This window comes from Hyperolius riggenbachi, chromosome 2 (genome assembly GCF_040937935.1).
Source record: "Hyperolius riggenbachi isolate aHypRig1 chromosome 2, aHypRig1.pri, whole genome shotgun sequence".
NCBI classification, from domain to species: Eukaryota; Metazoa; Chordata; class Amphibia; order Anura; family Hyperoliidae; genus Hyperolius; species Hyperolius riggenbachi.
The window spans coordinates 132,665,713-132,691,672 of NC_090647.1; the positions used below are offsets into that span (position 1 = coordinate 132,665,713).

The 25,960-nt window shown below is 43.2% G+C and overlaps 1 protein-coding gene across 13 annotated transcripts in view; it reads right to left on the reverse strand.

The window, feature by feature from the left end:
• DTX3 (deltex E3 ubiquitin ligase 3) overlaps positions 1–25,960 on the reverse strand; it is a 223,453-nt gene that overhangs the window by 82,414 nt on the left and 115,079 nt on the right. For all 13 annotated transcript variants that reach the window (XR_011026106.1, XR_011026105.1, XR_011026104.1 and 10 more), the window contains one exon: positions 3,837–4,584. Coding sequence is in view for 10 of the 13 variants with exons in the window: in XM_068267449.1 (XP_068123550.1) it covers positions 3,837–4,565 (729 nt within the window). In the remaining 3 variants the exon portion in view is untranslated. The remainder of the gene's footprint in view (positions 1–3,836; positions 4,585–25,960) is intronic.

The window sequence follows — 25,960 nt, forward strand, 5'->3', positions numbered from 1 at the left end:
CGGAAGGAAGTCGCACACAAGTCAGGCAACCTGGAAGACTACAGGAGGGCGAGGAACGACCTTAATCGGGAACTGAGGGCCGCCAAAGGGGTTTATGCTGAGAGGATGGAACAAAACCTGCGCTCAAACGATTCACGGTCCGTGTGGAGGGGGCTTAGGACTGCCACCAACTACAAGCCTCCCCCTCAACACGCATCACCCAGCCCAGAACTAGCCGAAGAACTCGGAAAGTTCTACTGCAGGTTTGAGAGACAGGAAGAATTGGGGGAGCACCTGGAGCCTCTCACTCCGCTTCCATGCACCGGGGAGAACCCCACGAGCCCACCCCTCTCTCTAGCGGTGGGAGAGGCTGATGTCCTGAAACTCCTATCAACACTAAACATCAGGAAAGCCCCTGGCCCGGACGGAGTGACTCCAGCCTGCCTGAAAACCTGCGCCAGGCAACTTGCTCCCATCCTCTCTGCCATTTTCACCAGGTCACTAAGGGAAGGGAAGGTCCCCGCCTGCTTCAAGAGGTCGACCATCATCCCTGTCCCTAAGAAACAAGGGGTTTCCGAGCTCAACAACTTTAGACCAGTAGCCCTTACGTCCGTCATAATGAAATCCCTGGAGCGAGCAGTCCTATCCAACCTCAAACTCTCCACCTTGCCCCTTCTGGATCCCTATCAGTTCGCATACAGGGCAAACAGGTCCACTGATGACGCAGTAAACATCTGCCTTGAATCTATCTATGAGCACCTGGATAGGCCAGACACGTACGCCAGAATACTACTCTTGGACTTCAGCTCGGCGTTTAACACCATCTGTCCACGCATTCTGCAGGAAGAACTAGCTGCACTGGGAGTGCACCCAAGCCTACGACTTTGGATCACCGACTTTCTCACCAACAGGACCCAAGTCGTCAGGCTGGGGAACATCAGTTCACGAAGTATGACCACAAACACAGGCGCGCCTCAAGGATGCGTCCTGTCCCCACTGCTGTTCTCCCTTTACACAAACAAATGCAGATCCAGGGCAGACTCAGTTAAGGTCATCAAGTTCGCCGACGATACTACTATCATTGGTCTCATCACCAAGGACAATGTCCAGGAGTACTGTCAGCAGGTGGAGAGAATCTCCCTCTGGTGCAAGGGGAATGGGCTGGTGCTTAACACCGCAAAAACTGTTGAACTAATTGTTGACTTCAGAAGGTCTGCCTCCACCCCACCCCCAATTCACATCGATGGTACGGAGGTGGCAAGAGTACCCTGCGCTCGCCTCCTGGGCACCACAATCTCCAGTGACCTCACCTGGAGGCCCAATATCACGGCGATACAGAGGAAAGCCCAGCAGAGACTGTACTTCCTCCGCCAGCTGAGGAAATTTGGCATGGCCCAAGAGATTCTGACCAATTTCTACTCCGCTACCATTGAGTCGATCCTCTGCTCTTCCATTCTGGTCTGGTACACTGGCGCAACCGCCAGCGACAGGCACCTACTTCAGAGGGTCATCAGGGCGGCGGAGAGGGTCATTGGGAGATCTCTCCCCTCACTTGCCCTCCTACACAACAAAAGACTGAGATCGAGGGCCCTGAAGATCGCTAACGACCCCTCTCACCCGGGCCACTGCTACTTCAGTCCGATGCCATTGGGACGGAGGCTTCGGGCCATCTACACCAAGACGGCTAGGCACAGTAATTCCTTCTTCCCCTCAGCTGTCAGCCTCCTGAACTCCCTCCACATACTCCCATCAGGGCACCCTCAAGACATATAGAACTGTCACGGACAGAGCCAACGGCTGCTCTAGTATGTAAACTGGAAATGCAAAGAAATGTAATGTACAATGTAAATGAAATTGAAATGCAAATGTAACCGTCTGCTACTGACATGTGTAATTGTAAATTTCTGTTCCTGCTACTCTATGCTATCGATTGATGTCTCTTCTGAGCCAAATGTACCGTGCCAAACCCAATTCCGGGCATGACCCAGTCATGCTTGGCGAAATAAACTATTCCTGATTCCTGATGCTGGGAATACACGTTAAGTTTTTACTTTAGATAGATGGGTTCGATAGATAAATTCCAACCTGTTGGATCTGGTCGATTCTACTTTCGTTTCGATTCTCCTCATTCAAGTGAATGTAATTGATAAGAAAAGATAAGGAATCGAGAGGGGAATCGAGCAGTGAATCGAGAGTAGAATCGATCGAAAGCAAAAACGACGGCAAAAACGAACGCAAAAACGCATCGTGTATTCCCAGCATTACTGCTGACACTCTACAGCTAACTTACAACAAGGGCAGCTCACACACTACAGAGAGAGCCCTGCTAAGTAACTAGCTAAGTAAATAGCCTGCTAAGTAATTAGCATTTACTGTTTATTTACTTAGCTAGTTACATAGCATGGCTCTGTCTGTAGTGTGTGAGCTGCCCATTTTGTAAGTCAGCTGTAGAGTTAGCAAAAACACGTTTTTTTTAAAACAAACTCTATGCTAAAATGTTATGCTGTTCATATTAAATAAATGATGTGGGGATAATGGAACAGCATCATTTTCGCCACAGTGCCCTTTTAAGAAGCAACTGCACAAACCAACTATTGTACTTACAAATCTCTGTAAATCTCTATTTGTAGAGTTCTAAATCTCAGCGATTTTTTTCCACGTTCAAAAAGCACTTTCCACTTCTAAAAGACAGGTCTAAAGTCCGAACTTGCAGTGTTGCATGCACATTCCACCATTCTCAGTATACCAACAAGGCATATTATGGACATTCTGCACAGGTCATACAATGGATTTGACATATAATTATTTTTCAAAGTCATGGGAAATATAATTTATTTTCCTGCTGCAGCATCCTCTTGATAATAGGATGGTGCTGTGCTGTAAACAGCTTCTCGATTGATTTCAGTGGTTACATGATCTATCCTATCTACATGATCTATCCTATATAGCAGGGTTTCTCAAACCTTTCCTCATGACTACCCAAAGGTGCATGTTTTGCAGGAAACCTTACCTATGCAGTGTCTCAGCTACATGGAATCCACCAGACACTAACTACCCCACCTGTGCATAGGTGAGGTTGCCTACAAAACAGGCACCGTTGAAGAGTCACAAGGACAGGTTTGAGTAACACTGCTATACAGTGCAAGGTCACAGCATGCTGAAGGTATGCATGGAGCTAAAAATAAAACACCCGCCAGCTCTTTTGAACATGGTAGGTGGCATGGTACTGGGGGCAAAGCAGGGCAGGATAAATAATGTACTTTTATCCTATATAACCATTATACAGCCACTTAATTAACTTGCTCTTTTACACCAGGTTTTAGTGGAATTCTACCTTAAAGTGGTCTAACACCCAGCATTACAACTTTGCTTTAAAAGATTGCTTACAGCTTACAAACTATTATGCCAGATTTTTTTTTAAGCAGAAATTCACTGAATGGGTTAAACATGACATTTTAGTGTTGGATTTAACTAGGAATCCGCATCCGTTCTTATCTTTTAGTTACAAAATGTATCTTTATTTGGAATACAAATAGACCTTTGAAAAGCCTGCTGGGGAAGCCCTCTTTGTTCTCTCAGAGCAGTGTTTGTTTGTTACATTGTAGATAGATACATTTGTAACTAAACAAGCAAGCACGAGGAGCATTTCTAGCTAAATGCAGCACTAAAATGTCATGTTTAATCCATTCAGTGAATTTCTGCTAAAAAAAAAATCTGGCATAATAGTTTATAAGCTGTAAGCAATCTTTTAAAGCAAAGTTGAAATGCTGGGTGTTAGACCACTTTAAACAATACAACTGTTGGCTTAGCTTCACTGTGTAAATGTGTAATAGTTTGTGAACAAAGAACATACTTACTCCTTGGATGCCTGGTGGGAAGACATACTGGATGATAATGGTACCATATTTCTCATAGCCAGGAAGCAATAGTGCAGAGTCCTTGGATACCAACATCCTACCATTTTCAGGTTGGTTTCCCACTAGTTGCCCATAGAAACGGCCACACATTGGACAGGCTTTCTTAACCTGCAGTGCCCTGGTGATACAATCCTCACAGAACGAATGTTGGCACTTCTCCAACGTCTTTATATTTTGGATCTCCCCCAGGCAAATGGGGCATTGGTTTTCTCTGTCATCCTCCGTTTCCTCTCTCCTGTGAGAGGACCCATGGCTACTGCTGGCTCCCCCACTGGAGCCTCCAAGTATGCCCCGTCCAGTCAAGCCAGCCAGGTTTCTACCATAAGTGCTGCGGCTGTGCTGTTCACCTGTATGATCGTTGCTCTTATCCATGTAAGACAGGAATCCTGACAGCTGGTGCTGCTTGTAGGATTTTTTCAACTCTTTCTCAGTGTCTTTCAGTAAAGATTTTAGAGCTTTTCTAGCCAGTGAGATAGTGTTTGCTGGAACGTGACTGTCCACAGACAACCGCAATACATAGATCTCCGATGTTTCACCGTCAATAAGAATACGAACGCCACTGTCTTCTCTCAGTCTGTTTAGTTTAGATGGAGTCTCTTTGTTAAGGAATTCCCAAACCGGCTTGTTAACTGTGACTTTGTTCTTGGTGTTCACACTGCAGTTGGCCATTCTGAACAAAAACAGGAACCTTAAAGAGAAGAACAAAAGCAGTTCATAAAGAAAATTAATGAATGAGCCTGTGGAGAACATGTATACTTAATGATGAGATAACCACAAGGATCACATGATTTTCACACTTCTGGCTAATGATCCATTACAGTGAGGACACTAATAAGTTGCACTATCTGGGAAAACACAGCACCACATGTACATACCGATCTCACACAATGAACCAATTATGCCATCATGTCTGTATTTTTAGAACATGGTAAGAAATAATGAGCATGAAAACAAAAAAGGTCAAAAACACTCAATGTGGAAAGATGCCAAATTTGTTTCAAGAATAATTACACAACCCAAAGAAGCGCATCAGGGGTATGTAGCCTGTGACTTGCCAGTATTCCCACAACTACAGATGCAAAAGCCTTGTGCACATGCTACATGGTTGTCAGATGAGGCAGCCACCTCTGATGAAAATCTGGTTTGAATACTGAACTCCCTCGGTGCCTGGGCAAGCAATCAGCATGGTGGATCATCTTGGCTTAGGGCATTGTTCAACTACTCACTCAACCAGCTCCATGGGCCCTCCTCTCCCTGCATAAAAGAATGCGGTGCTAGCCTAGTGATCCATCTATACAGCACTAAACCTCACAGACTGTCCCTCGAGGGATTGTGCTGCCAACCAAAGATGTGAAGGAATATTTATGGTTTTCCCATAAAGCTGTACTTGGGTTGCTGCTATGAGCCAGCAATTTCCCAAACCTGAAATAAATGTTTACCAGTTGAACAATACAATTTTCTAAAGATCATATGCATTACCCTCTCACTTGGAAGTGTATCATTTTCAGTTCCTGAAAATTATCATTATTGTAAGTAAAAGCCATTTGTAACAACCCTGACACAATTTCAAAAAAGGACTGCATTAATGTAACTGCCAATGAAATATATTGCAGTAAAGAGGTCGATAGAGATCCTAGGATTAGCAATCAGCACTGGCCAGGTTTTAAACCACAGAGAGGGACATCTGAAGTGTGATGGGATATGCAAAACTCCTGTGCAGCATTGTCCTCACTAGGGACACTGTAGGCAATGATCGAGCATCTGTTGAATTTCTAAGGCCTGGGACACACTCGCAATATGTCCTCAAAAATGTTTTTGAGATCACTCTGCTTTTTAAAGGACAAAAGTGTTTTTTTAGGAAAGCGATTTTAGGCCATGCTTTACCGTATGATATCACTCCAAAAATGCTGAATATATCTGAATCCGCATGTATCCGTCCAGATAGAGTCTGCAGCTGCCGCTGCCTGGGGCACGTGATCGCGCTCCCGCTGCCTGCAGTTACCCCCACGATCAGTGAATGGAAATATAATTCCCCTTCACCAATCTAAGTCCCCCGCAGAAAAACCGACGCTCTCTACTCAGAGAGCGTGATATTTCTGCAAAAAATAAAAAATTCACAGCCTCCTTGTAGTTCCTGGTAGCGTGATCGTATGCTCCAGGACTTTTTGACTGTGGCCATCTTGTGGCCGAATAGTAAACTATACCCACATACATTTTTTTATATTACATTAAATTATTTTACATTTAAAATTATCTGTTTCCCTCCCACACCAAAAATTACCCAAATACATTTTAAAAAACAAAAAACAAACCATAAATAGTTACCTAAGGGTCTGAACTTTTTAAATATACATGTCAAGAAAGTAAAATTATAAGCTTGTAAATAGTGATGGACGCAAATTGAAAAATGCACCTTTATCTCTAAATAAAATATCGGCGTCATAAATTGTTGTAGGGACATAATTTAAACGGTGTAATAACCGGGACAAATGGGCAAATAAAATAAATGAGTTTTAATTACTGTAGCATGTATTACTTTTAAACTATAATGGCCAAAAACTAAAAAATAATGAATTTTTTTCCCATTTCTTTCTTAATCTTCCTGTTAAAATGGATTTAGAAAAAAAAATTATTCTTAGCAAAATGTACTACCCAAAGAAAACTTAATTAGTGGCGGAAAAAAACAAGATATAGATCAATTATTTGTGATAAGTAGTGATAAAGTTATTGGCGAATGAATGGGAGGTGAACTCACCATCAGGCTGATTTTGCTGTCCATATCCCTATTCAGAAGAGGTCTTCACACTGTCATTTTGGTGACTTTCATAAGAACAACAGGAAATGAGTGAAATTTTTTCATCACTGGCAGCAGTAACTCCACCGCTTGCTTGGTTCAAATCTCCCCAAAACTTGTTAACTTTACCTCAGTAACCAAGTTGCTGCTGAAGTTTACAGATTTACTTTTTAGTATATAGCACTGAAATCTCCCACAGCAGAGGGGACAGAGAAGGGAAATAAACAGGAAGGATATTTACATTTAGATTTTGCAGAATCCCTTTATTACTTAGAATATGTTTTGCTTCTGCAGGTACAGGGAAGCTTCAGCGTGTGCAAGGTGCCATGAATTCTCTTCAGTACCAGGAGATATTGGAAGAAAATGTTATGCAGTCCGTCACAAACCTGAGGATTGGGAGACGTTGGACCTTTCAACAGGACAATGATCCCAAGCATACCTCCAAGTCCACTAGAGCAGTGTTTCTCAACATTTTATTGGTATGTACCCCTTTTAAAACCCTGAACTCACCAAGTACCCCCTAGCATAATAAACATTATCACAAGTACCCCTTGACAAATATATAGTTAATCATAATACATGATAATTGGTTTGAAACTATTTCCAAGCATTTACTACTGCTTTTAATTAACTAAAATACTAATTTAGTGTTGTTTAAATAGGATTAATCATTTTTCTAAAACTCTAAATTTGTTATTCTTGGTTAAGTATATCAAGCCCGAGTACCCCCTGGAACCATCAGAAGTACCCCCTGGGGTACGCGTACCACACGTTGAGAACCTCTGCACTAGAGCATGGTTGCAGATTAAAGGCTGGAACATTATGGAGTGGCCATCGCAGTCACCAGACTTAAATCCGATTGAGAACCTCTGGTGGGACTTAAAGAAAGCAGTTGCAGCGCGCAAGCCTAAGAATGTGACTGAACTGGAGGCTTTTGCCCATGAAGAATGGGCTAACATACCCGTAAATTGCTGCAAGACACTTGTGTCATGATTAAAAGCTGTTATAACTGGAAAAGGATGTTGTACTAAGTACTAAGAATGAATGTCACTTGGGGGTTGAATAAAACGGATAATGATGTGAGCACAGAAAAGACATTTGTAGTTATTTCATTATAAATGTTGCTATATTTGCCGACATTTTCTGCAGAACTTTACCCAGTATTTAGACTCGTCACTATTTTAAGTTTTGTTTTTTCCATGGACTGTCCGTAACACTGCATTTAACATCTGTTGGAATTTTGTCTGTAGTCACCAATGATTTTCTGCAAGAAGGCTGTGATGCCAAGATCAAAGCAATGTTGCAGAAGTATACTGGAGTGTTACCTCATTAGAACATAAGCTCCACACAGTAATATGAGCTGATCTGAACTGTTCTAGGATTACATGAATATTCATGTCATTTACTGCCTATATACGCTGCAACACAAACCTGATAGAGCATGTATGGTGCAGTACAAGATAGGGAACATAAGTTACACAACCAAGAAGACTACACTGGAATATGTAAAAATGGCAAAACCCCCCCCCCAAAAAAACAGTAATACCATTGTAAACTCTTCAGTTACCCCGACATGAACAAGCAGTTAAACCAGATACCTAAAAAAATTTTTTATAAAGGATCACTATTGCGAAAAAAAGTAGGTAAAAAAAAAAAGTAGTTTCTTGCTCTTTCTAAAGCAAAAATGCAAATGCAGACCCCAAATACACAAAACAAGAGAATGAGAAATGCTAGTTTGATCCTTTATTGGTCTACCAGGCACCTGTTTGGCAAAGCATCTAGAAGATAGTAGTTAATTATGGCAAAGCTTTAGTAATGTGTGTTTGTGTTATTAATGGATTTAGATTAGTATCCTGGCATTGTTCTCATATGTATGGATAGTAATCCCCCTCATCCCCTGTACCAGTAGCAGACAGATCAAGCAGCTTACTAATTTCTTACTTGGTAAAGATTATAGGCAAGTCTGCCTCTAGATGGAAGACTTCACTATAGCTCACTTTAATTACAGAGACGTTCCTCCTAGTCCCTTTAGTGCAGACTGTAAAACAAAAATGGTCATAATAAAAACTTTTATGTCGCCATTCTATACAGAAAAAGACCTAGACTTCTGCCAACTATAAAAATGTGATATTTAAAAAAAGGTTATAATGTTATACGCAGGCAAGAATGTACACATAATTGTCTAATTCTAAAGGAAATCTTTATTGCTCTTTGGGATATCATTATATGCCTGGACATCATTCTGATCTTGAGATGTAGAATATTTGTGAGATTACACGTGTAAGCCATCATGAAGCTCTATATATACACACCCGAGAAGGAAAAACATTACCGGTCTTTTTAAAGCAGGTATACCCCCCATCCCAACTTCACATATAGGAAGGAATAGAGAGTATGTTAAGATTACCAAATCATGTGTTATGTTTTAGAAAAGTTGATGCCATTTACAGATAATACAATTTATTTTCACTCGCGATTCAAAATAAGATAAAAGGCTCTGTGGTAAAAAAAAAAAAAAAAAAAATCTAGTTGGGGAAAATACCGCATTCGGCATTTTAGAATTTTGTGAGCTAATTCATGAAGATTTTAACAGGTGCAGTAGAACTGCGGCAAATTACCCAAGCCCATTGACAAAAAGCTTTGCAGTAACAGCTTGTTACAAGCAGTTCCAGGGAATTGCAAGGCATCCCGACATTTCTTCCGATGTACTGTACAGGTTTTGTTATACTGCCTCTGCTTGCTCTGAATCAGTCTATTAGTCTTTAATATTCTATTTAATTCAGGGCTGTGGAGTCGGTACAAAAATCATCTGAATCCAACGTTTATGAAACTACTGACTCCAACTCCAGGTATCCAAAATGGCTCCGACAGCTTAGTCAAAAAAAAAAAAAAAAAAAAAAAAAAAAAAAAAAAAAAAAAAAAAAAAAAAAAAAAAACTTACCAGGGCTGTGGATTTGGTACAGAAATCATCAGACTCCTCAGTTTATGAAACCACTGACTCCAACTGCGGGTACCTAAAATTGCTCCGACTCCTCAAATCACACTCTACAGCCCTGATTTAATTGCCACAGCTTAGATTAACTTCCAAGAAACTTTACACATGCCCTTGTGGTGATATACTGGAGTGCTTATGATGTAAGGATAATATTTCTTCATTTTCCTGTCTGCTGTGTCACGTGTATGTCTACTAGGAGGAAGCTGTTACCTTGGGTGCTAGCCTGGGGCAAGGAAGTGGCTCATTAGGCCACTAGCAGTCACCTTTGATCTGCTGTCCCAGGTGGGGTAGCAGGGTACTGCTAATTAGCTGCCAATTGAGGAAGAATAGGCTGGTCGGCATGGCTTTTGAACTCTGGAGTCAGCCATTGTCCCATTATACAAAGGAAGACTACCAGAGTCTTGGGGACAGGGGAAGCTGACACAGGAAGGTTTGAAATTTACATGACAGCCAGGAAGCTTCACCCAAACTACAATCTTTTAATGTATAGACTTTTACCTGCTGGAATGTTGAGGAAGCCTTAATCAATTGTCACCTGGAGCGGGGGGGGGGTCCTTTTTGATGATCTGAAAACTGAGACAGGAAAGCTATGAAGTTGTATATACAGGAAAGGATATGACGCGCGTTATGTAGGTAATTGAATTATTCCTGGATATGGACATGTGAGTGGCCTCAGGCCATCCAGGGGACTATATAATCCCAGCCTGGGACCGTCACAAATCGTAGTTCTTGGAGATAGCACACGGCTAGAACAAACCTGGTTCCTGACCAGAAAGTGCGTACTCCCGCAACAACGCCCAGATCGATACGCTGGTACGTTTATTTCCCTTTTATTTTGCAAATCGCTTTGTGTGCATCTCGTAACTTTTACTTTGTAACTTTTTTACTTTGTTTTTTTTTTGTAAATCTTTTGTATATATTAATTTCTGCATTGTTCCATGTTTTTTCTGGAATATTAAATTGTTATTTAAGAAGATTGACTTCTGCTGTACTAAACTACCGTATATACTCGCATAGAAGCCGAATTTTTCAGTACAAAATATGTGCTCAAAAGTCCCCCCTTCGGCTTCTATGCGAGTCACCTTCTTGCTGTGGCAGTGTCAGTGCGCACAAATGTATTGATTTACCCGATCCTGTGCCCCTGAGTGAAGAGATGATCGGAAAGGAGTGCAGCGGTAATGCGAGCAACATGCTTCCCCGCAGTGGATGGCAGGCGGGGAGAGCTTACTGGATTGGTTAGCAGGAGGGAGGAGAACAAATGATTGGATGGCCGAACAGAGCAGAGGGGAAATGCTGATCACATGACCAAACAGAGCAGAGGGAAACAGCTGAACACGTGGCTGGCTGGCCGGACAGTACAGAGAAGAATAGCTGATCACATGGCAGCACGATGCAGGGGAGAACAGCTAATTACAAGGCCTCACGGTGCAGAGATTACAGATGATCACATAGCCACACAGTGCAGGGGAGAACAGCTATTTACATGGGAATAGAGCAAAGTAAACAGCTGATCAGATGGCCGACACGGAGCAGAGGTGAACAGCTGAATGGATCGTGGAACAGAGAACAGCAGAACAGCTTCCGTCCAGATTTGGTGATTTATTGCTGCACACGCTTGCCCTCCCTGTTCTGCTTTATATCTCAGTCATTCAGCAGCCTTGTCTGCTCGGCAACACTCACTTTCACTGTGCTCTGCACAGAGTGCACAATCTTTTCATTAACTCTTTACTGCTGCTGCTGCATGTGTTTCTTTCTCTCTTTTTCCACTTACACTTGGCACTTTATTCATTGGTTACACTTCTGGACATCCATTTTTCTTTGGCTGTCGCTGCAGTCTTTGTTTTGCACAATTTCCTATATATACTGCACTTGACGCTTTCTGATTTATGACAGCCTGGTTGCATAGTGTATGATGTATTGTTTATTGAATTTTCTCATGCATTTTTTTCCTATTGCAAATTAGATCACATTCATGGATTGCATATTGCACTTTATTGGTTTAGGTTACAATATGTACATACTTTTTGAATAATGTGCACGTGTCCTGCATAAGTCTGTGTCAGTCACTATAAGGTACATAGCTTGTAATGATCAGAATGGTGCTGGGTATGGAGAGGGGGCAGCCTACTGGGGGCACATATGGCTACAGGGAGAATGGGCCACCTCATACTAGGGGCACATCTGGCTATTTAAATTGGATCTGGGGGTGCTTCATTGTGGGGGTACATTTGGCTATTTATACTGTGGAGGGGGCTATACTGGGGAGGAGACTTATATGCGAGTCAATGACTTTTTCCTGATTTGTGAGAGAAAAGTAGGTACCTCGGCTTATATGCGGGTCGGCTTATATGCGAGTATATACGGTAACTCTCATAGCCTAGAAGAGACTGAAGTGTAACCTTGTATAAATTCATGCCTAATTGTATGATTGAGCGACACTACCGTATGAGATTGTAATTGCATGGTGTGTGGGGCGTTTGTCATACGTTGGCCCAAAACGCGCAGCTGACCCAACGTACGAAAACGCCAGTGCGAGTAGCTCGACAGCAGAGTGGCTAACAGTATCGTTCGGAACGACTGTTAGTTTTACTTCACTACAGTGTAGATTGCAACTGTGTGGGTGTGCGTGGCGTTCTCGTATTCGGCCTAAAGCGCAAAACTGACCCAAATACGAAAACGTAGATTGCGTGTTGAGCACTCGACAGCTGAGTGGATGTGTCTAGCAACAGCTAGTGGTGGCAGTAAGGAGCGTTTGAGGGGTCCCAGCCTTGTCTGTAGCTTGAATAAGGCTGCTCCCCGCTTGATCTGGTCAAACCCGCAGTCGGGAACCGTATACGCAGGCGTGCCGCGGGCCGGTTCCTGACAGCCCTGCTTGGGTGATTTTCCCCACTAGCTTCTAACAGGTACCCAAGAGGTTAAAACAGCCACACAGCATTCAGGGGATGCCTGGCTTGTTTCAGATATCGCTCTGCTGCTGCCTGGGGGGTTTAAAAGCTTGTCACGCCAGCAAAGGCTGCGGGTCCTATCAGATTACAACATTCAGACTTTACTGATAACGGGATGTTTCTATTGGCTCTGTGCTCCTGTCAGTTACAGCTGCCTCTGCTTGGTTGAGTCACGGCTCCAGCACAGACTCACATAGACTTCGTATAGTTAAGACCACACCAGAGGTGTCGATAATTACTGTGGGAATTAAAGAGAACCAGAGACGAAGCAAATTAAAAAATAGGAAAAGCTTTTATACATACCTGGGGCTTCCCAGCCAATAGAGGCAGCGGAGAACGGCGGCATGGGAGCGATCCAGGCTTATGGGGCTGGAGGAAGCCCCAGGTATGTATAAACATTTTTGCCTAACGTCCCTGGTTCTCTTTAACACTTGTTCTAGTTTTCATGAATTGACATTTGCTGACATTTGCGGTAGTTTACCTCACTGCTCTGTAATTTCAGGTTTTCATTATTGCCACCGGGCCCCCATCCCCCCCCCCCCCCCCCCCCCCAAAAAGGCTCTGTACTGGAATCTCTTAAAGGTATACTTAATTGAAGAAAAATTAGGCTAGTTATGGGCTTCTTCTAGCCCCTTAAAGTCCTCCTGCTGCCCTCATCGCCGTTCCACACTGCTCTGTTCCTCAGCCTCGCACAAACACGATCGTGCTGCTGTGGCCAAGAGCACTTTGCCGATGCACAATAGCAATTTTTAGCTACCTTGAAGTGCAGAACGCTACCAGCCATGGGAACGTGATGGGAGAGGCGAATGACACGTCATGGCCACGCATGCAGCGTTCAGAGGGAAGTCACAGAGGAATAAAGCAGCAGCAGCACGAAATTACTGCAAGGGATTAGAACAATTTAAGAGGCTGGAAGAAGCCCCAGGTAAGTAGCTGGCCATTTTTCTAAAACAGGTAAAGTGTCTTTAAAGTTTTATCTACCCTTCTGCTGATTTGACAATGAAACTAGCAGCTTTTCCTATATACATGGGTGGTCCCAGTGTGAAAAAGAATTTCTGGGCCATAGCATGATATTAATAAGCAGGCAGCTTATCAATATGCTATGGCAACAGATATCCCCTCTTACACCACCCATGTATATAGGAAACATGGGCAAAAAAATCTTAGTTTCATTTTCAAACCTGGCCGCTAGTTCTAATGACACTCAGTTGCAAGGGATATTGCTGGCTATGTGGCTGTCAAGGGGCCAGGGTGCATCAATCACTCGCTGCCTGCCTTTGCCCTGTAGGAGTCCGTGGCTGTCAGTACAGCGTCTCACTCTCCCCCCTCAGACCAGTCTAGTCTGGTAAGAATCAGAGACAGTCACAGGACAGGATAATCAGGGGGGTGAAAGGGTTAAGCATCTTGAAGTTCTAGCTGGCTGGGGCTGAATTAGATACCCCCCTCCTCCATTAGCAGAAGCCAGCGAAACTCTCATACACACAAACACACAGCGGCTGGAAGCAGGATGAATACAGCGAGAGGAGGAACAGAGCGTCTGGCTAATCATTCCACAGAGAACTGAGCCACACTTCCTCTGCCATCTCCTGCTCAGCTAAGCTGCGTGTGACGTCACCTGCATTCCCCGCCCCTCCACACAACAGACGGGAGCTGAGGAGGAGGGCGGAGGCAGCGTCCCTGAGTGACAGTGGCTGGCTGCAATGATACAGCCGCCGCTGCTCACTAATGAGCTGCACAGAACGGGATAACTTTACCCGGGCGCTCGGGGGAGATCAGCCGGGCGGCCCCCCCTGGTAAATGGCTCTGGGGAGAACACTGGCTGGTATAGTGCCCAGTATAGCTAGTACAGTGCCCCAGTATAGCTAGTATAGTGCCCAGTATAGGTAGGTAGTGCCCCCCACCTCACCCAACCACACCCGCAGAGAGCGCGGCTTCCTGTAGCGGCGGTTGCTATGGGAACCGCTCTCTCTCTACTGCAGCCGCCGTTAAGAGCGCTGCTGTGAATTAGGGAGCCGGAGAGGAGGGGAATAGAAGAAGCGGCGACAGCTAAGGTAAAAGCAGCGGTGGCCGCGGGGGGTGGGGAGCGGGGGAGGGTGGGCTGGAGAGGTGGAATGCGCAGACCACGACTCGCATACAAGCCGACCCCCCAACTTTTGACCCACTTTTCGGGGGTCAAAAATTCGACTTGTATGCGAGTATATACGGTATTTGCATAAGTATTTGCATAAATTTGCATCAACTTGGAAACATTTGCATACTGGTGATCATCCCTTATGGTGGCTGCCATTGGTAGCTATGCAAAGAGCAGGAAAAGTTGTATTTCTCATATTACTTATAAAGTCTGTGCTTCTGAAAACTACTGATCATTCTAACAAGTCAACCAATGACAACGTGAATGTTCTCATTTGTTGAGTTTTAGGGCCAAACGTGTGGCAACTTCATGCAGTGAGTCGAGCAGAGATTGTATATTTTATATAATATTCATATCATATTCATCACTGAATACACTCGAATAGATCAGTTTATCTCACTGACTACACAGAGTAACATCCAGGTTCTAGGTCATCAAACCCACTATGGTTTGACGACCTGGTTTGTAAAGAGGTTTCAAAATTTTAATTTACATAATGGAGCATTATTGTATAATCTAGATTTCAAATGCTACGTGAACCCAGGGCTGTGGAGTCGAGGAGTCAGAGCAATTTTGGGTACCTGAAGTCAGAGGTTTAATTAAACTGTGGAAAAGGATGATTTTTGAACAAAATCCATAGCCTTTGTAAAAATTAGACTAAGGAGTCAGAGTCAAAACAATTTTGAGTACCTGGAGTCGAAGTTGGAGACATCATAAACGGAGGATTAGGATGATTTTTGTACTAACTACACAGCCTTGGTAAACCCACACATTTAGAAATATGATATGGGATAATTAGCAGCATGATAGGTTTGCAGTTGCTTCAGCTCACCAAGGTTTAAATTATAACCACTGCATCAGTAAAATAGTCACCTTTCACAGTGTGGCTAGTGAAGTTTAGCAAATAACTTCTTATACTTTGGCTAATATAGTTCTGGAGGAGTGTCCTCTTATACTTCACAGCCACCATTAGAATGTGATCTGGTGACAGAGGTTTGGATGTCCATGATCTTCTGTGGTCAGTAGCTGGGCAGCTCTGCAGCAACCTTTAAACCTTCAAATTGGTAAATTAGTGGTGGGCCCAATTTAAATATTTTTCTTGAGCCCAGAAATGTACAGGAAACTTGTGTAGCATAAAAACAACATCTGTGCTAACACACTGTGGTCAAGCAATGGTATAAACACATGCATTTTGGAAAGAAATGCTTGGAAACGAAATCCTCTGAGGTGTCAAGTGAACCATGACACATCTACCATCTATCACATCAAAGCTGTCATATTTCATAAGACATGGACACAGGAGCTAGCTAGATTAATGTAGATAAATGAAATCACGTTGTTCACAGGCCCTGGCTACCAGCAGTTCACAGTCACCATTATATCTGACACGGTAAGCAGCCTTTCAATCAATCAATCACAAGCGCCCATGGAATAGTACCGAACTGTCTTTTCTCAGGGGAGATCAAGGCAGGAGTTTAACCCTGAATAAGGATTTTAAAGGAAAGGCGATTCTATTTTGTTTGTAATATCAGACAGCATTTGTTGGTTTTTCGTGATGCTCTGAGTCATAATTTATTATAACTAGTTTACAAAAATAAATAATGATTACTCAAAATTGTCCCCCTGCACACTTGGGCAGAACAACAAAAAGGCAATCAGAGTTCACCCATTCACATCAAAGGGAAAATGTAAAAGGCGGCCATTCAAATTAATAAAACCAGAGTCCCCAAACTTGGCACAGTTGGTCACTGGGATTAATATTCAGGAAAGTGGGTGGAGCCTAAAACCGCCAATTAAAATTCACCTATTGGGCCATATGCAATTCACTTTTTCACCTGAGTTTTCTCCAAGGAGATTATTTTTCATCTTCAATTTAGATTAACTTTTAAGCACTTTGCAATGGAAAAAGTACCACAAAGAAGGTGAAGAAATAGTATCAAAATTATTTTGAGTATTTTTTATGCTGGCTGGTAATTTAAAAGGCACTTTACTAACAAGTTTGAAAATAACACCTAGGAGAAAACTCAGGTGAAAAAGTGAATTGCATATGGCCCATTGAGTTTAAAAGGGAAATATTTAAATTGCTGCCATTCTTACACGGTTAATGGCAGATGCCTTAAAGAGAATCTGTAACGTCAAAACGTCCCCTGGGGGGCACTCACCTTCGGTGGGGGAAGCCTCAGGATCCAAATGAGGCTTCCCACGCCATCCTCCGTCCCTCAGGGGTCTCGCTGCAGCCCTCCGTACAGCGGTGACGTCAATATTCACCTTCCCGGCTCCTGCGCAGGCGCTCTGACGGCTGTCGGCTCCGAAGTAGGCAGAAATACCCGATCGCCGTCGGGTCTGCTCTACTGCGTAGGCGCAACTCTCCGCCGCCTGCGCAGTAGAGCGGACCCGACTGAGATCGGGTATTTCCGTCTACTTTGGAGTCGAAAGCAGCCACAGCGCCCCCGCTGGAGTCAGCAAAGGTAAATATTGAATTGACAGTCGGGTCTTTTGCCGGCTGTTCGGAGGGCTGCAGCGAGACCCCCGTGGGACAGTGGACGGCGTGGGAAGCCCCATTAGGATCCCGAGGTTTCCCCCACCCGAGGTGAGTACCCCCCAGGGGATGTGTTTGATGTTACAGAGTCTCTTTAAAACCTGCTACAGTCGGTCATTGGGTGACTGGGGCTCAAATGCATTTCCATGCAAAATGCATATAAATAAAATAATTTTTAGCAAAAAGTACTGACCAAAGAACGCCTAGTTTGTCCCGCCCAAAAAAAAATTATATATACATATATACATTATATATATATATATATATATATATATATATATATATATATATATATATATATATATATATATATATATATACACATATATATATATATATATATATATAGATAGATAGATAGATAGATAGATAGAGAGAGAGAGATCGAGAGAGATCGAGAGAGAGATCATTTCAGTGTGATAAGTAGCAATAAAGTTATTGGTGAATGAATGGGAGGCGTGTGATGTGAAAATTGCTCTGGTCCTGAAGGGGAAAAAAACCTGTGGTCCTGAAGTGGGTAATATACTCCTAGGCCCATATGTAATTAGCGTTTTCTACAAGGTGAAATTTTCCCACCTTGTTAATAAAAGAATATCAATAACACCTTTTCACCTGCTTTTTGCCACTTTTTCAATTGCAAAGTTCTGAAAAGTTACATTAAAGAGAAGAAGTTGAAAAACCACATCTCCTTAGGAGAAAAGTCATTAGAAAAAGTGAATTGAATAAGAGTCCTAATATGTTGGTAATGCAGATACAGTCCCCCTCATTCTCTGGGCCCTAAATGCATTCTTTGTATGAATCATGTCTAAAACATTTTAACTTACCCATATTGGCTTAGAATTCTTATGCCCATAAAGGATATACACATTACAATATTTATTAAGTCTGTTTGCCATTAAGCCATGTCATTTTCTATCCAAATCTAAAAGCTGTAGTGAGTCCATGTATATCTAAGAACATGTATACAGTATATCTCACACACGTTCTGCATTACGCTGATGAATGACAGTACCTACAGAAACAGTGGTCCGGGAGTAATGGCGTCTTATTTTTAGGCTTCCTGCCACAGTGACATGTATGTGATGAAGAACTGATGAGTCCTTTCGTTGTGCAATGGCTGTAGCAAACTTGTCACTCACTGTTGAAATCCCCAATTACCGGTATATGTTCATTCAGCACTAAGCGGAATCCCTGGTAATTATGCTCATGGGGATAGTTTACATTACCAATTCAACAAAGAAATAAGAAGCTAGTAATGGGATTCAAAGATGTCAGATTCCAAGCAAAACATCAAAGTTTTGGGTAAGTTTCGCCTTAAATAAAATCCTATATACTTGAGTTGGATGACTCCAGTTTGCAAGACTGTATGTACAATAATGATTCCACAAGACTAGTTTGACATCAACTGAGAAAATGTGGCCAGAACGGTCAGGTGTATAGGTGACGGCCAGATCCCAATGATGGCAACAAAGGATCCGGCCGGCCAATGCCTTAAGTGGCTGGGCGTCTGCAGCCAATGCGAGAAGAGGTGGCATGTTGTCCTCTTACACCTGCAGGGAGGAAATTACAAATTACAAGGCAGCCTGTGCCGGCACTCTCCTCCTCCCTGCTGTGTGTGTGCGCACGGGTGTGATGTCTCTGGCTTTCGTTGCAGCCTGTGTTATGGCAGCGAACACAGGAAACACAAGCTGCAATATTAGCCCATGGAGGTGCACGTTCGTGCGCGCTTACACACCGGGGAGCGAAAGAGCACAGGCACACTGGATGAGCTGCCATGCTTATTTCCTCCCTGCAGACAGACGTGAGAGGAAGGGCCAGAGGGAGGAGTCAAAACCAGACAAAAATTCTGTTCCCTCTGCCAGCTGCAATTAGTTTCCAATATTGGCCGGAGTAGCCCAGCCACTTTGGCTGTTGGCAGGCCAGAACCGAAAGTGGCCAGGCTTCTGGTTCTGGCCATAACATATACACACAACTGGCAGACAAATTTCTACTGTAGGAAACAGTATCTAAAGGAACACTATCGATTAAAGGAGTACTACAGCGAAAAACTGTAAAATTTTAAATATGTGCAAACATATACAAATAAGTCTATTTTTTCCAGAGTAAAAATGAGCCATACATTACTTTTCTCCTATGTTGCTGTCACAGTAGGTAGTAGAGATCTGACAGAAGTGACAGGGTTTGGACTAGGTTTACACAGCTACTTAGACCTTATTTGTACATTGTCATTTTAGAAAACTTGGTTTGATAGTGTTCCTTTAACCATTCTCAGATTGTCCTTACTGCACACAATGGAAACTGCAGCCTTTTCCTAGTTACTATAATATTCAGATGCTCTCATATCACCTTCCCATGACATGTCAAAGGACAAATGAAGTGAGAGAGATATGGAGGCAGCCATACTCATTTCCTTTTAAACAATACCAGTTGCCTGATTGTTCAGCTGATCCTTTACCTCTAAGGGCTCGTTTCCACTGTTGCGGTGCGGAATCGCCTGGATTCCACCGCGGACGAAATCGCATGCGGATGCGTTTCCGCATGCGGATTTCCCCGCGATTTTGCATGCGATTTCGCATGGCAAGGAGCCAGGCGAATTTAACCATGTCACTGCCTGTGCAAAGTTCCATTGCATTTCATGCGAAATCGCGGGGAGATCCGCATGACAAAGCCGCATGCGATTTCCCTGAATCGCCCGCATTCCTGCCGCACGCGAAATCTGACGGCTCTGCCGTGCAGATTTCCCCCGCACGCAAAAACGCACCCGCACAAGTGGAAACTATCCCATCCACTTGTATTGACTATGCGAATCCGCATGCGGTGCCTGCATGCGGATTCGCTATAGTGAAAACTAGCCCTAATACTTTTAGCCATATACCCTGAACAAGCATGCAGCAGATCAGATGCTTTCGATATTGTCAAATCTGACAAGATTAGCTGCATGCTTGTTTCTGGTGTTATTCAGACACTGCTGCAGCCAAATAGATCAGCAGGGCTGTCGGACAAATGGTATTGTTTAAGAGGAAATGAAAAGGGCATAGTCTTCTCACTAAATTTGTCCTTTCACGGCAGCATTCCACAAAGGAATAAGTTAGAAAGCTTGAGAAGGAAAGCACTGAAAAAAACCTACCTTAGGCAAGAAATGCAAGTATGTATAAAAAAAATTGAAGAGGAACAGCAAACATAACAGTGAATGGAAGTAGCTACATCTACAGGTTATAATTTGATTACCTAAAATATGTAATCATTCTGCTTAACAGAGCAGGCATCACTTGTCCTCTGCACCAAACAATGCAACTGAATAGCAATCCGCCTGGTTGAATTATTTTCAGCGGATCACTTTTGCCATTTACTATGGAGATGCATAAAACAGAAATTGTGCAGTCATGCATAACAAAGTGTCAAGCAATATGCTGGAACTCCTCCTTAAAGGGAACCAGAGAGGAACGGGGGGTGAAAAAAGAAACAGATTTTATACATACCGGGGGCTTCTTCCAGCCCCATAAGCCTGAATCGCTCCCACGCCGCCATCCTCAGCTTCCTGGATCCGCCGGTACCGGACCCGTCACTTCCGGCGGACGCGGCCAATTGTCCGCATCACAGGGGCTCCCTCCATACATGTACGCATGCGGCTGCGCAGTTAAAAGCCACATGCGTATCTGTATGGGGAGAGCACCCTGTGATGCGGAGAATTGGCCGCGTCCGCCGGCCGACTTGCCGACTCGCGGCAATGACGGGACCCGGTGGCGGCTGATGCAGGCAGCGGAGGAGTGCGACGTGGGAGCGATCCGTGCGTATGGGGCTGGAGGAAGCCCCAGGTATGTATATTGCATCCTCTCTGGTTCCCTTTAACAATAATCCAATTCTGGAAGGGTTTAACTTATAGGGTGTTCGAGGCAGTGATGTGACTTTTTACTTTACTGCAAATAAGATTAGTATCTTAACGTGACAGTGAAGTGAAAAAAAAAAAGCTGAGTTAGTACCTGCTAACGATGTTTTCAACAATCCTTCAGGGCAAAGGTGAGACGTAGCTCCTCCCAGGAACAGGAAAAGACAGCACTTCCCCTATAAAAAAGTCACATGGTTAGTCCACCCTCAGTGCGTTTAGCCAAGTACCCGACAGGTGAACATTCCACTAACCCATAACCGTGCAACTATCAGACACAGACAATTAACACCCGGGTGGGATCGTTGCCCTGAAGGATTGTTGAAAACATCGTTAGCAGGTACTAACTCTGCTTTTTCCCCACAATCCTTCAGGGCAAAGGTGAGACGATTAACAAGTAATACAACCTCAGGGTGGGACCACCGCTTGGAGAACGTTTCTACCAACCGCCTGGTCGTGTGCAGACATTGCATCAATTCGGTAATGACAGATGAACGTAGAAAAGCTTGACCACGTTGCTGCTTTACATATTTGCTCAGGCGAAGCCCCTACATTATTAGCCCAAGAAGCTGCCCTAGCTCTAGAAAAGTGAGCTTTAAATGAGGCAGGAGCCTCACTTCCCATAACTGTGAAAGCTTCTATAATAGCTAACCTAATCCAATTAGCTATAGTAGATTTAGAAGCTCTCTGACCTACAGTTTTCCCTGAAATAAAACAGATAAGGAATCTGTCTTCCTGACATCTGCAGCTCTGTTTAAGTATTCCAGAACACATCTAACGAGTGAAAAAATCCTCTCTTTTCCACAACTTGGATTCACACAGAAGGTAGGCAAAATAATATCCTGCGACCTGTGAAACCTAGACCTAACTTTTGGACAAAAGTTTGGATCCGACTGTAATACCAACCTATCCTGAAAATAAGGACTTTTCATAGACAAGGTCTGTAGCTCACTAACCCTTCTGGCTGTAGTGATGGCTACTAAAAATACCGTCTTTAATGTAAGAAATTTAAAAGAACTGTCCCCTAGTGGCTCAAAAGGACCTTTGGACAGCCCCCTAATACTAACGATAAATCCCAAGGAGAAACGTATGGCTTGTAAACTGGCAGTTTCCTAGATAGAGCCTTCCGAAATCTCAGTATTGGAGAGGAAGACAAGGGGATACCTGAAAAAGCAGATAAGGTAGCAATCTGCACCTTAAGCGTACTCACAGAAATATTTTTATCCAAACTGTCCTGGAGAAACCAGGACTGCTGGGACTGACAAGCTATCAAACTTAGAGCCAGATAACCAAAGTGAAAGTCTTCCAGTATTTTTAGATAGATCCTCCTAGTAACTTCCTTACAGCTAGTAACCAATGTAGAGGCTGCCTTCTCAGATACTCCAAACTTTTTGAGTAAGGCTAATTTAAGATCCAGACTAACAGATTCAATCTGCCTGGATGCGGATGCCACAGGTTCCCTTGTAGCAGTAGATCCGGCCTGCAAGGAAGTCTCCAAGGGTCTTCTGATGCTAACCTCCTGAGAGCTGAAAACCAGCTCCTTCTCGGTCACCAAGGTGCTATCAAAATCATCCAATTTTGACAACCTCTCCATTTGCTGATGACCGCCGGAATCAAATTGAGAGGAGGAAATGCATACAGAAGTGGAAAGTTCTACTCTTGAATGAATGCATTCACCGCCCCGGCTTTGATCTCTTGGATTGAGAGAGAAAAAAGTCTGAATCTGGGTATTGTCTTCTGTTGCAAACAGATCGATTGACTGTGTTCCCCATCGTTTTATGATGTCTGCGAAAACACCTCCTTGTTTAGAGACCATTCTGATGACAGAATCCTGCTTCTGTTCAGTTTGTCTGCATCTATATTGAGTGTTCCCTTGAGATGAACAGCTCTCAAGGATGACACATTCTTTTCTGCCCAAGACAAGATGTCCTCAGCTTCCTCCTACAACTACCAGAATCGCGTGCCTCTCTGTTTTTTTGATAAACGCTACTGCCGTAACGTTTTTTGACTGGATCAGAACATTGGACTGCAACAGTATCGATTGCACCTGAAATAAAGCCAGCCTTACTACTGTTAATTCCTTTCAATTGGATAACCTTTGAGACTGATTTTGTCCATTTCCCCTGAAAGGCTCTGTGAGCTATATGAGCTCCTCAGCCCCAAGCGCTTGCATCCGTAGTTATTACGTTGTCTACAGGCCCCTTCCAAGGCCTGCCCTTCACAAGGTAGAATTCCTCCAACCACTGTTGCAGAGACAACACACAGTTTGAGGGATTTTGACTTTAAAATCTAATGTTTGTGGACGACCGTCCCAATTTTCTAGGAGAAACCTCTGTATCTTCCTGATATGCGCTAATGCCCAGGGAACTGCCACCATCGTGGATGACATTAACCCAAACACTGACAAAATCGTTCTTAGGGAAACTTTGTCTTCCCTTTGTAATGATTTCACTGCCAAACTTATCTTCAGAATCCTCTTGGGAGGAAGGAAAATCATCTGTTTTACTGAATCCACTAGCATGCCAAGAAACTGAGTTCTCTGACTTGGAATTAGAGAGGACTTCTCCAGGTTGATGATCCAACCTAGGGATCGGAGATGTTCCGATACCAGATTCAAATGGCTTCTCAGCTGTTTTGCTTCCTAGAATAAGCAAGTCGTCTAAATACGGAATGGTTAAAATCGATTGTTCCCTTAACGGAATTAATGCTTCTCCCAGAATTTTTGTGAACATTCTTGGGGCAGAAGTGATCCCAAACAGGAGGCAAACAAACTGGTAGTGTTCTACCATCCCATTTATTCTCACTGAAAAACTTAGGAATTTTTGTGATTTTTTGGTGAATCGGCACATGCCAATATGCATCTCTTAAGGCTCATACACACATCAGACCATAGTCTTTGGAAAATGAAAGATCACAGACCAATCTTACCCCCTTCCATGTAGTATGAGAGCCATACTCTACACAGTCTTTTCTATGGAGCTGAACTCCACATCAGAAAAAAATCTTTGCAAGATGCTGCACACACAGATGCTGTACAGACACAAAAGATCAGTATCTGCAAAAGATCTGTTCCTGCCAACAATCCATTCCTGCAAATTGCAATGATAGTCTATGAGATCTGCAGATCATCATACACACATGATTTAACTGACATTCATCTGCAGATCAAGCAATCATCCGCAGATCTGAAAATCCATCCTGGTGGATCTGATCTGCAGATGCATGTCTGTTAAATCATGTGTGTATGATGATCTGCAGATCTCATAGACTATCATTGCAGTTTGCAGGAATGGATTTTTGGTAGGAACAGATCTTTTGCAGATACTGATCTTTTGTGTCTGTACAGCATCTGTGTGTGCAGCATCTTGCAAAGATTTTTTTCTGATGGGGAGTTCAGCTCCATAGAAAAGACTGTGTAGAGTATGGCTCTCATACTACATGGAAGGGGGTAAAATTGGTCTGTGATCTTTCATTTTCAAAAGACTATGGTCTGATGTGTGTATGTGGCCTTAGAACCAGAGATGCCATAAAGGCCTCTGGAAACAGTAACTCCCTTACTGATTCCATCCGAAAATTTTTCATAAACCGACTCAGGTTTGTTAGGTTCAGAATCAGGCACAGGATGAATTCCATTACTCTGTACAGCTCCACGGAATATGTTGGCGCTTTATAAAATAATAATAATAATAATTCTGTCTTAGCATGTTCTGCAATATGCTCAAAATCTCTGGAACCAGAGTGGGATCTCTTCGGGCCTTTGAGATCACAAATCTTGATGGTGGAGGAAGGGCAAACTATTTGGAAACCAAACATTATTGTCTGGCGAATAAATTGATTTTTTGCCACTTTTGCCCACCTAAGAGAAAGTATCTTAGCCTTCCTCCCACCGCCTGACACGAGTCATGGGGATTCTGACTGGGTCTCTAGAGCTTTAGACTTAAAGCCCCCTTTCCTGGACTTGTCAAAAGTCCACCTCCTGCCTTTACTTTGATCCTTAGAGGCATCCTTTTGATCACTCCTTGGCTTACGAAAAAATTATTACCACAGTCTTCTGTTTAAGCAACTTTATTTTTATTTGATGTTCTTTCCCAAGCTGAATCCAGCTCTGGACCAAACAACAATTCACCTGAAAGAGGGACACCACACAGCCTGTTTTTGGATGAGATATTACCATCCCATATTTTAAGCCACAAGGCTCTAAGAGAAACATTAGAGCAATGGACCTGGCTGTAAACCTAATTGCTTCAGCAGAAGCATCTGCTAAATATGCAGCAGTTTAAATGAGAATAGCAATAGAACTCAACAATTGCTAAACAGGTGCACCAGCCAGTATGTTAGCTTTGAGCTGATTAATCCACAGCTCCAAAGTTGTGGCAACACATGTAGAGGTAAAAAGCCGGCCTAAACACAGCCGCACTAGCCTCCCAAGACCTTTTCAAATAAACATCCACCTTTTAAGTGGATCCTTCAGCTTTGTATAACTGATAATGAATAAACAAAACAGCTAACACATCCTTACTCAACTCCAAAAGAGTCATTTATGGCAGCAATCAACGCCTCCATATCCTCAATACAGAATTTAAACTTTGAAACAGATTCAGATTCTATTTCTCTAGCGTCTGAATCCTCAGAACTAGCTGCAAACTCAGCCTGACATCAGCCTCAGTCACAGATACTCCAGATACAGCAACCTGAGAAGTGGATGGATTAGCATTCAATAATGAGGACTTAATTGATTCCAATGAAGCATTAATCACCTCTCTAAAGGATCTCAATG